The following is a 12,282-nucleotide window of genomic DNA, read 5'->3' on the forward strand; positions in this document are numbered from 1 at the left end:
GTTGAGCAAAGTATTCATTTTACAAACGAGACAGCTGAGGCCTAGAGAGGTAAGCTTGCCACGACACACACTGGCGAGCTGCAGAGCAGGGCATCAAGCGGGCTGTTTGATCCCCACTCCCCTAATTCATGGTCATTTAGACTGTACTGGACTTGGGAAGTGGCGTGACCAGATGTCGGGCTTCTCTAGGCAGCAAGCTTCCTATGCACTTCCCCCAGGATGGCTCTTTCTTGTGAAGAGAATGGGCTGCAGCTTGATGTTTCATTACTAGATGGGTCACCTCTGCTTTTGTGTGAATTCAAAGAGGTGGTTCTCAGGGTGATAAATTACAAAAAACTCCCTTCCTTCAGGCTGACCAGCCCTTCAGATTGTTCAGTGTCGAGTATTTCTTTGTGCAGCACACAAGCTACACAGCTGTATGGAGTGGCCCTGCCCCTACCCTGTGAAGAGGTGTGTTAACTTAGCTCAAATCCATTGTGCTCCAATCTCTGCTTTCAGTGGATTTCTGGTGCTGATTTCCTTCTAAACTCACTTGCCTCAGCAACTACATGTATTGCCTCAATTGCATTGTGTGACAAAAGTCAGATCCTCACTAATTTTTTAAAAGTCCTTAGCGTATTTCAATAAAAATTAGTTTGCATGTACATATACAGATTTTTAAATAAGGATGGTCTATTTTTTAATGTATTTTAATGAGGTATAGTTGATTTAGTGTTGTTAGTTTCTGCTATATAGCAAAGTGATTCAGTTATACATATATACTCTTTTTTCATATTTTTCCCATTATAATTTATTACAGGATACAGATTTTCACTAATTTTTAATAGAGTCCAAACATTTCCCTGGCAGCCCAGTGGTTAAGACTCTGTGCTGTCAGTGCAGGGGACATGGGTTCCATCCCTGGCTGGGGAACTAAGATTCCCACTGCCATGCGTAGTGCATCAAAAATAACAATAATAAGGTGCAGGGACACGAGGTGGAAGGGGATCTGGGCACCTTGAGGGAAGTGTTGGGCAGAGGTCAGGTTAGGCTCTGAAGAAAGGGTTTACCTACTTTACAGGGAAGAAATCCGGGCATGATTTCTGAATGAATGGTAAGAGATCTTAGGAAACAAAAGGTTGGCTAAGGAGCAGGAAGGGAAGGGAAGAATGTTTCCTCTTCTTCCCTGGAGTCACTCATTGGAACCTTGGAATGATTTCCTCAGTAGCCTGACATCACACATATTATCTCCCAGACTAGGATCCAGAGCCTCATATTGCCAAAGTAATCTCTTTTCATTTAATTTTTGGGGAACATTTTGAGTGTCTTGTTTATATGAGTCTAAGTTCTGTGGACAAATTCTACATTATATATTTGATGGTCCTCACACTGTTGCATAACATGAATACACTTCCTTCCATAAAATGTAGGAAAACAGCAACATCCTTAAGATCCAAGGTAGAAATAATGCCCTTTTGATTTTAGGAAACCTACATCAACATTGGAGACAGTTCAGTGCCTGTTGAAGAAAAAGGGAGCTGTTACCATTTTGCAATGAGTGGGAAATCATACCAAGTGATACTGCAGCATTTCAACAGCTTGCTTCCAAAAGTAAGTACTGGGGAAATGACATGTTTAGTTTTGCTCCTCAAATTAGTGAGATGAAAAGGGTAAGTGAACAGTAAAGGAGATGATTAGCAAGGTTATCTCAAATTAGGAAATAAACAGCCTCACAGGGAGCACTGTTTCTTCAAGAGGTTTCCCTTCATCACTCCTCTTATATCACTCATCACACATCCACGTGTCCAAGGCCTCCTATTCAGAGCCTGAGGCTGGTGTTGCCCCTTGCCCCGCCCCCGTAGCCAGTCCAATCGGTTTTCCTCCTCCCTGCCTCCCCAGCAGAGGGAACCTAGAGGTAGTTCCAAACACGCTGCCTGTTGTTTGGAATTTGCTTTTCTCTGAAAGCCACTAACTCATGTCAGGCTGAGCTCTATTCTCATTCCTGTCTGGATTCTTAAATTACAGCAGGAGGAAACAAAGGCTTTATGGTTTATTTTCAAAATCATTTGTTATCTTGTTGCTGTGTGTCAATTTTAAAATAGTGCCGTGCAGAGTGGTGCCATTGGTGGGAAGGAAATAAGCGGAGCGGCAGCAACTATCTGTTAGCAATGTCTTGAAAGTCCTGTCACCTTTTCAGTTGAGGACCATAGAGTCTAGACCCCCATGGTGTCTAGAAAGCTGTTAGTGCAGTTCCTCATTGAAGAGATGGGAAAGCTGAGACTCAGAGACATTGTCATTTGCCTAAGGTCTTCACAGTCCAGGACAGAACTATAATAGAACCTTGATTCTTAACTCCCAATCTATTGCTCCTTCCTCTGCAATTGTGGAGATGGTGCTTAATGAAAAGAACTGTAGTTGCCTAAGCATTTTAATCATATACTCCTCTGCTTTTCAGTTACTATTATTCATTAGAGCTTATCCCGTCTTGGAAAAATGATCCGGAACAAAGTAATAGACTTGTGATGGAGAACCAAAAGGGAAAGTTAAACTGTTAAATCCCCCTTTTGCCCTTTCCTGGTATTTGGTCTGATGTTAAATCACCCAGTGCTATATGAAAATGGTGGCCAGAAGTAATTTTTCAAGACTCTTCTTTTATTTTAAAAGTGTTCTTTGTTCTAATCTTATTGCAATTGTTATTTTTCTTTTTAGATTCTGGTGAATGGAACGATTTTTGCAAGAATGTCCCCTGGGCAGAAATCTAGCCTTGTTGAAGAATTTCAGAAATTAAAGTAGGTTTTAGTGCATGAAAGGAGAGTGTATTTGTTACCAATTGCTGTGTAACAAATTATCCCCAAAACACAGTGGCTTAGAATAACACCATTTATTTTTTTTAACGTTACTGTGGGTCAGGAATTTAGGTGTGCTTAGCAGAGTCTTCTGGCTCCAGGTCCCTCTCAAGGTGTCATCAGGCGTCGACCAGTCCTGCAGTCATCTGAGCCACTTGGCGGGGAAGGTTCTCCCGCCAGCCTCACTCCAGGTGTCGTTGGCAAGATTCAGTTCCTTGTGGAAAGTTGGGCTAAGAGTCTCAATTTTTCACTCATTGTTGGGCACAAGCCACACTTGTTTCCTTGCCAGGAGTGATTTCATAGGGATTCTCACAGAGTATCAGCTAGCTCCAGTGAGAGTTAGCAAGCAAGAAGAGTCAGAGAGAGAGAAGAGAGATGACTATTTTTTATATCTTCATTTTAGAAATGACATCCTATCCTGTCACTTTACTCCTTTCAGTAGAAGCAAATCACTCGGTTGGTCCACACTCAAAGGAAGGCATTAGATAACCTCATGAATTCCAGAAGGTGGGCCACTTTAGAAGCTGTCTGCCCCAAAGAACATTCCTTTTGCAGCTGGTAGGGCTTATCATAAAGGAAGATCCCCCTGCTTGCATACAGAGACTAGAAACAACAGCATTCTGTATAGCTCAGAATGGGGGGGGGGGTAGTGAGGAAGCGTGTGAGTTATCACCTGGAATTATTTGAGGTTGGTCCATTAGAAGATATGTAAACAATTTCAGATCTTCCAGGAAAGAGAAGAAATTATATTTTTACTGTTTTAGGTATAGAGGCAAAAATAAAACAAAGGAAAAAGTTCTTTGTTAACTCCTTCAAAAATACAGATGACCAAGTCACATGAGAGTGAAATGGTTCTTCTTGAGACCAGACCTACCTGTTACTTGCTGGGAAGGTGACAGCTTCTGGACTCAGATTTCTAGAAAGTTAAGTAAGGAATGAAGAGTAGTAAAACTTTAGATAATTGCTGATAAGTAGTAGATAAACTCAAGAGACTGCTTTTGACTATTATTTTTTGTTGCCTAAGCATTCTTAGGGACGTTTCCAAAACTGCCTATTAACTCCCATAATGCCTTGAGGCTGGGTTAGTAACCAGTGTCTAAAATGACTATTTTACTTACATGGTCATTATATGATATTGGCTGAAGAAAGTAATTTTGCCCTTCTCAAATACTTGAGAAATGTTGCCAGCTTAAATGCTTACTTTTGAAAAGCTGTATTCCCCTAAAGAAAAATCAATTCAGGGTGATACATGCTATCTCAGAATAAGTTATCTTCTCAATTTCCAGATGTTGCTCTTCATTCAGCATTTATTCTTTATTCAGACAACACTAGAAGATGTAAGATTCCTCCTGCGATATAAAGACTAAATACGTACTTTATGCCTGATGAAAGGAAGCCATTTTCAGCAAATGTATAGTCTTGACACGTACATCAGCACAAATAAAATGTTTACCGTGAGATTTTCATATATACTTACTAAAGAGTAGATTGAGCCTACAAACTTGTTTACATTTGGCCATATTTGACCTATAAAGATGGCCGTTTTTTATGTCAACTAATGATAAGGAAATTCTCTGAGAATTTCATTTTCTCCTATATTGTATTATTTCACGTGTTTTTAGCAAGTTACCACTGAGCCTTTAATAATATTGCCGTTAATCAATACCTCCAATGTATTATTTCCTTATAATGGAACACACAGTGTGTCTTGCATCAGAAACTCCTTTAGTAACAGCTTTAAAATTCACTCTTCTCTTTATACAGTTGTGCCTGCACATCAAACTGGTATAGATGGGAAGCGTGTTATCTTATTTTCACTCCAAGATGCATCTAGAATATGTATATACATCTCTAGTTGTTATCTGTCAAACCATTTCCCAAATGTTTCTTCTCCTAGTGTCTACATGCTAAACTTTCAGCAGCAGTGAGCAACCAAAACACAGATGGACTAGGTTACGATCTGTGCATTAGGGTGTGAAAAACACTGTGATTATGACAGTACTCACTTCAACTTGGCCTTGGTGGATATAATCCAACAAGACTTCTTTTGAAGTGTGCGAATATCTTTATGGATGTCCTAGGCAGTATTGCCATCATTTCCATGTGATTGATTGAAACAATATTCCAGAGCTTTATTCCTCTGGGAATATTTCTCTCCAAGTTATTTTCCTTCAGCTTGAATCTACACATGCTCAGGAGACACACACACACACACACACACACACATCATGCATGTTAGTTGTGATGTAAATTACTCAAGTGAGGCATTAAGCTATTAACGTTTCTTATCCTTTCCCTCGCAGTTATTATGTAGGCATGTGCGGAGATGGAGCTAATGACTGTGGGGTGAGTAGAAATTACTTCTTCTAACGCAGGGGGTGCATTGATATCCCTCCTGAGGACCCCACATCCCCTGTGGTCTGACTCTTCACCCTTCTGCCAACAATCACATCACTTAGTCATTCTGATGTTTATATTCATTTCTACCAGAGTATGGGTTGGATGTGGTGAAGAGTAAAGTGAGACGAGTCACTTCAGCTGTTTTCTAGCAACTTTTAGAATAATAAAGACAAAGACAGGCTACAGAGGCTCCTGTATTTTAGACCCAAAAGGGACTTTACAAGACTAGGTGGTTTAAATCTTTCCTGTTATAAATAAGGAAATGAGCCTCAGGGAGGTAAATTCTTTTTTTTTTTTTTTCCTTTTTTTGCCTAAAGTCACACATCTGGTAAAGGCTTAGTGAAGGAAAAATTTGAAACTGATGATAAAGCTTTGAATTATGTGTAAATCGTACTTATTCCTGCCAAATTCTCCACCAGGGTTACTTTATACAATCTCGATTTACTCCCAAATTTTCACACTCAGCAAAATCATAAACCAAATTATTTGGTTATTACATACAATAGCAAACTGAAATTACAAGATTCTCAGCAGATTACTTCTCTGATACAGTAGAAGGCAGTACATGTTTTATAATCTGAGTTTCAAAGATACAGTTGAAATAGTAGCTTACCTTGAAGATTTATGTATGTCAGAAAATATTTTGGGAGCCAATCTGTGGGAGAAGTAATGAAGAGAATTGTTTTGTATTTCCAAAGCCTATTGTATACTTAAGGTTTGGGTATTTGTTTTATTTCTTTCTTAAATATTTTCTTCAAAGTTCTGTAATAAACTAAGCTCATACTTAGATAGTGGTTATGAATTTTTCTGCCTCATACGTTGTGAGAAGGAGATAGCTGTCAGTCTGCTCTTCAAATCTAGGGTGAGTACACATTCTCACTAACTGTGGAATTTAAAACAAAACAAATAAATCAGATGTTATACAGGACATAGTCTCTGCCACTGAAAAGTTCATTACCTGGTGGGGAAAAAAATCATGCATAAAACTAATCCTAACATATAAAGCAGATGGTCCTAAATTACATGGTAGAGGTACAAAGTACTAAGGGAAAAATGAGGAAGAAGGAAATATTCTAATATTCATTGAACATGAACTTGGTGTATACTGGCCATGGTTCCCAGGAACTTTGCAAGTTCTATAGCAGTACAGAAATACAAAGTCTCATTTTATGTTCATACCCTTCTTGTAGGATTAGGGGCTGGCTGCCTGCTCATTGGCTGCTGTCTGCTTGGGGCACTCTCTGAGCAGTTTTCAGTCTTGATGAGAAAAGAGTCCTTATTTCAGTGAGACATCCTATACCTTGGAAAGATTCTCTGATGAGTGTAATCTGGTCCCTGCCTCCAGCGAAGGTGCTCTATGTCCCAAATTTCATCCCAGCAGTTAGCTGGTTGGCTGGATCAGGCAGCCTGGGAGAAGGTGGGCATTAGACAGTTTTTCCTGTAGTTCATGAAGATGACCTGTTAAGTATAAAATTGTGATGGTAAAGGCCTCTACAAAGGTCCATCCAAACGCTGTCATCTTTTTAATCGACTTCTCAAATGAGTCCTTCCACTTTCTTAGCCTGTCTACATCCCCTCAACCAACACACACACACACCCCCAAACACACACACACACACACACACACACACACACACACACACACCTTCTTCTACCACTGAGTCACTGTTGGTGCCTCTTTAATTGGTAACTTCATGTATCCAGGTGGAGAGGCAGCCTAAACAGAGATCCAGCAGTGGAAGGGTACAATACTATCAACTCTATAATGTGAAAAATAGCCTTGGGGTGTTTGAACAGTTAGAGCCTGGTCTGAGGAGTCATGGGTATAACATGGATTTATCATTCTAGGCTTTGAAAATGGCTCACGCGGGCATTTCGCTGTCAGAGCAGGAGGCATCTGTGGCCTCCCCTTTCACCTCAAAAACAACCAACATCGAGTGTGTGCCTCATCTCATCAGGTAAGCTACCTCTTCCTCTTCTATCCTCTGACCGTCTGGCTCACTGTTTGGCTCCAGGTGGAATTCAACTCTAATTGAAAGTGACAAATGTCACGGCAGAAACTTGGCTGCAGTGCTGTCGAGCACCAGTTAAGGGGAGGGGGCTGTGAGTGTTGCCTAAGAATGCTTATAAAATCAAGAAGGTGACTTTGCTGAGTTTTAAAGAATACATGGCTGTGGACGCTAGTGTTGATATTTTAAAGCCAGCTGTATATCTCACTTCTCCTCTCCCTTAGTTTTTTATGTTGGATGCTTACTGGAACCTTTCTCTCAGGAGTTGGGGATGGAGAAGAAGCAGAAGAGGAATCCTCTACCACATAGCCTTCTCCTAGCAGCAATATGTCTCCAAAATACAGATTAGTGAATATCCAAATTGACTGCACCTACTTTTACTATCCTGATGCTGGGAGGGACTGGGGGCAGGAGGAGAAGGGGATGACAGAGGATGAGATGGCTGGATGGCATCACTGACTCGATGGACGTGAGTCTGAGTGAACTCCGGGAGTTGGTGATGGACAGGGAGGCCTGGCGTGCTGCGATTCATGGGGTCTTGTCGGACACGACTGAGCAACTGAACTGAACTGACCTTTACTATCACTACTGTCTTAACCTGCTTTGTGTCGTGGTGACTACAAAACAAGAGTGCCGGGACACTCAGCTCACTCATGCGGCTCTTTTTAAATATTGTTCTTGAAAATGTGGTGTATTAAAAATGAGACAGAACTTTGCCCTGGAGGACTCACATTCCAGTAAGGGGTATAGAAAGATATATGTAGATATAATCACCTAACACAGAATCTTCTGCCTAAGGAATGAGAGGTGCTCAATAAATTAGCTTTCCATAAATGAAGGTGCAAACAATACAGTCATCATGCCAGTAGTTCAGAATGATAACTCAAGCTAGGAGGGACTGTTTCAGAGGTAGGTTGCAATTTGAAGCATAAATGGGATGTATGGAAACACTAAGGAGGTGGGAGGGAATTCCAGATAAAGGAAATGGAGAGCCATGTTTAGAAATGGGGCTTTCATTGGAGAGTGCAGGGGCCTGACTGCTAAACTGAGCTGGAAGATTTCTCAGATGGGAGCTGTGGAGGTGAGGCTGGAACACCAGGTGTGGAGGCCTCATATAGGGGGTTCAAACTCCTGGACAGTTGTACCAAGTGCATACTTGATTCATCCAAAAAGCACTGGAACTTCTGATGCTCTTTCTCATGAAAGTTGTGTGATGCATTTATGATTGAAATATATTGTTTTAAAATACAAGTCAGGATGCAGAATTTTCTCTAGTGGCAGATGGCTTAGTAAGTCTTCACGATAGAAACCCTCTTCTTTTATACTTCACAAATTCATAAAAATACAGAGTTCAGCTCTGTTATGCTGAATTTACCCTTGCTATTCTTGATGCCTGCATAGTCCTGAGAAAATATCCTTTAGAGGAGCGATAATGTGCAGTTTTAGGTAAATAGGTCTACAGGTTTCCATTATTATTCTTTGAAACATGATTGGCTTGTTATAGTGCAAGTCCTTTAGGGCAAGGACTATGCCTTATTAACTTCTATGTCGTTGTGCCTCCCATGACACATCAGAGCCTTCGATGAACGTTTGTGGAATGCATTAAGTAAATTAATGAACCACTTAAAATTCACGTCCATTAGGAATAACAGTCATTGTGGAGGCCTTGCAAACACTCTTTATGCTTTACCAGTTTGGATTTTTGCACTTTTTTTTTTTGATCTGGGTGTCTATTCTCTGGGAAGTGTACACAACTGAAGAATAAAGGATGAAATCACACAGTTTATGTCAGAAAACAATCTAGGTTTCACATGTTTTCCCCTTCTCACCTGGATTTCTCTCTCCCCTCTGTGCTGAAAACAGAAAGGTAGTGTCTCACAGTCTGGTGGAAAGCATTGACCTGAGGTGTCCTGGCCTATCTCCCACCAGAACCTTCTCATCTTGCCCAAGACCCAGTGTGGTTTTTGGCTGTCTGGGTTTTCCTTCTCATGTCCCTGGCCTGTAGGAAAACTTTGAGCAGCACAGGTGTCCATGTCACTGGGGACTGGAGATCAAGAGTATATGGGCTGCCTCCCATATGGATTCACTTCTACCTTGACAAGAGGAGGCTGCAGGAGTGCTTGTTGGCCAAGTTCCTCCTTCCCCCAACATGTGCTACTTTGGCCTGACATAATCCATTACTAATTAGACCCAATTAGAAGAATAATAGTTCAAACAGAATTTTTTAAAGAATATTTACCTTTTCCCTTTTTTATTGAAGTATAGTTGATATACCTTATATTAATTTCAGATGTACAACATAGTCATTCAACATATATGTATGTTATGAACTGATCACCATGATAAGTCCGGTAACCATCTGACACATTAGAAAATTACTAAATATTATTGACTAGGGACTATTTACTTTTGACACTGTGATTTTTACAATTGTCTTTTTCTCTTTGTGTTTCCAAACCAGCTCCCATTATTACCCTGGGTTCTTCCTGGTGTACTGAAGCCAACAAAGCCCATTTCACCTCAAATATTGGCATCACATCTACTTTTTTCCTATAATGTGAGAGCACCCAGTCCTTAGCATCATGACTCTAAGGGACTCTAAAACATACACAAGGAGCAAGTGTTGCCAGGATGAAATGAAGCACAAGCCAGTCAATGCTTGACATGTTGCACCTTGTCACAGTGTATTGTGTTTATAATCTTCTTAATTCATGGGAAGTTTGTTGAAAATAAGGACTGTGCCTGATTAATTTATATCCTCTGTGACTCTGAGCATAATGCTGCTATCTTATAAGCTTTAAGTAAGAGCGAGCTTAAGAGTCAATGGGTGAGATGATGGTTGAAGGAAAGATTGAGTGAATGAATAGTTAAATGAATCATTGAGAGGATGAATCAGTGATGAAGTGAATGTATATATCAAAGAAAGAAAGTGAAGTTGCTCAGTCATGTCCAACTTTTTGCGACCCCATGGACTGTAGCCTACCAGGTTCCTCTGCCCAGGGATTTTCCAGGCAAGAGTACTGGAGTGGCCATTTCCTTCTCCAGGAGATCTTGCTGACCCAGGGATTGAACCCAGGTATCCAGCATTGTAGGCAGACACTTTATCGTCTGAGCCACCAGGGAAGCCCAAGTATATATCAACAAGCCATTAAAATGAGTTCCTTTGAAAATATAAAAGAGACTGGGAGATATGTATCATATAGAACCAATTACTTTTATTTTTTCTTAAACAGAGAAGGCCGAGCTGCTCTTGTTTCATCCTTCGGGGTATTTAAATACTTGACCATGTACGGCATGATCCAGTTTATTGGCACATCACTGCTCTATTGGGTATGAACCAAAATAATTTCTTCCCAGTTCTAATTGCATTTACATCCCCTGTTTATTTTGCGTGGGGGTACAGCTCCTACACAGGATTTAGTGTTTTATAAATAAATTACTTTTTTTCAAAATAGGTGTCCGCAAACTTGAGAACTTGGTATAACTGTGCATGAGACAGAGCTAGAAATGAGTAGATGTGGCTCAGTTTCTGAGAGTGTTGTTTTTCTCTAGATAACCTGAGACACTTGACCTCCTCAAGCCTCTACTTCTTCACTTAGAGTATGGAGAGAGCTTCAGAGCAGCCTAAATATAACTCAGCAGGCAATGCATCAGTCTCCAACTGTGGAATATTTTTGGCAGACTAAGAAGAGATTAAAAAGAGAGAGAAGTTGTTGAATTTGACTTTGAAGGACTAAAAACTGGAAAGATTCCCATACCAGAGCTTTAGTTCTGAACCTGCCCAGAACCTCTACATGTCATTAGTAAAGGATTAGCAGTTCTGTAAAAAATGTTTGGAAAAGTCTTTTGAAATGAAATGATAAAAATAATCATCTAAAAATTAACTAGCTATATGGAAGAAATATGTATAGGTTGAAAGTAATCTGCATCACGTCAGTCATAACTTGGTCTACAGTAAAATAATCCATCAGGCTCAGGGAACACTGGGGGCAAGGGGAATTAATTTACTGCCTTCCTGAGACATACTGATGAAAGCGAGGAACACAAGACTCCAGCCTCAGGTGGGATAACGATTGTGAGAAGCACATAGAGGCTAAGGGGCAACCAGGTGGTTAGAGAGAAGAAATTGGTTGGAAGCCAGGAAACCTGGATTCAAGTTCTACTTCTGTCCCTAGGAACAAATTCGTTCTTGCCCTTGGCTGAGCTTTTATTCACCTCCGGGAAGTCAGGCTGACTGATTTCTAAAGCCCTCTATGGTTCTCTGAAAACTCCCAAAATAAAAAGTAAAGCTGCCTTTGAAAAGGGCTCCCTATTCCATCTCACCCTGCATGTATAATGTTACCATTCTGAGGGGAAAAGAATGTGAGAAGGAAATGTAAAAAAGACAGAGATAGAATTGCAGGATGAGAAGAACTCAGAAACCATTTGCATTCTCTGAAAGTTAAGAAATCAGAATTTCAATTCCAAAGTCTCCATGGATAGAGTTGATTGAAATCAGTCTACTCCATGTCATTCACTCTGATGGTCTAGATCTAAGTTAAGAGTGTTCTCCAAGAACCTTCGCCTGGAAACATCTTGGCCTTGAGTTCACTTTCTAAGGGGACAGAAATATTTTCACTGGCATCAGTGTGATCTGGTAATATGCATAGAGCCAGATTATGACTTAGTGCTCAGTCAACAGCTATGAAGAAAACTTGACCTGTCTGCAAAAGGCATTGCAAGGCAAGTTCTTGCAGAGTACTTAGCTGACTCGTTTATTTAAATACTTCCAGTATAAACTGAAAGGGAGTTCTATGTCTACACAAACCTAAAAAAGGCAAGTGTACCAGAATGAAGTCTGAAATGGGTTTACTTGGGATAGGGAACTTGTTTGTGAAAGTAAATGGGTTTCAAGAGAATCATGTGAACTCAACCCATGGATAAAGACAGAGAGAAAACCCTTTTCAATGATTTGAAGCCTTGATTTCAAATTTTAAGTGTAAAGTTCCTAGCAAAATTTTCAGGTTTTAATATCTTCTGTTGAGAGTTCAACTACCCAGGCTGAGTCT

General features: G+C 40.4%; 1 protein-coding gene across 1 annotated transcript in view; it reads left to right on the forward strand.

The window, feature by feature from the left end:
- The window catches only part of ATP13A5 (ATPase 13A5), a 142,193-nt gene that overhangs the window by 96,256 nt on the left and 33,655 nt on the right, over positions 1-12,282 (forward strand). The window contains exons 20-24 of the mRNA XM_069593402.1: positions 1,465-1,590; positions 2,689-2,768; positions 5,129-5,171; positions 7,074-7,183; positions 10,468-10,564. Coding sequence (XP_069449503.1) covers positions 1,465-1,590; positions 2,689-2,768; positions 5,129-5,171; positions 7,074-7,183; positions 10,468-10,564 — 456 coding nt within the window. The remainder of the gene's footprint in view (positions 1-1,464; positions 1,591-2,688; positions 2,769-5,128; positions 5,172-7,073; positions 7,184-10,467; positions 10,565-12,282) is intronic.

The sequence above is a fragment of the Ovis canadensis genome, chromosome 1, assembly GCF_042477335.2.
Source record: "Ovis canadensis isolate MfBH-ARS-UI-01 breed Bighorn chromosome 1, ARS-UI_OviCan_v2, whole genome shotgun sequence".
Classification (NCBI taxonomy): domain Eukaryota; kingdom Metazoa; phylum Chordata; class Mammalia; order Artiodactyla; family Bovidae; genus Ovis; species Ovis canadensis.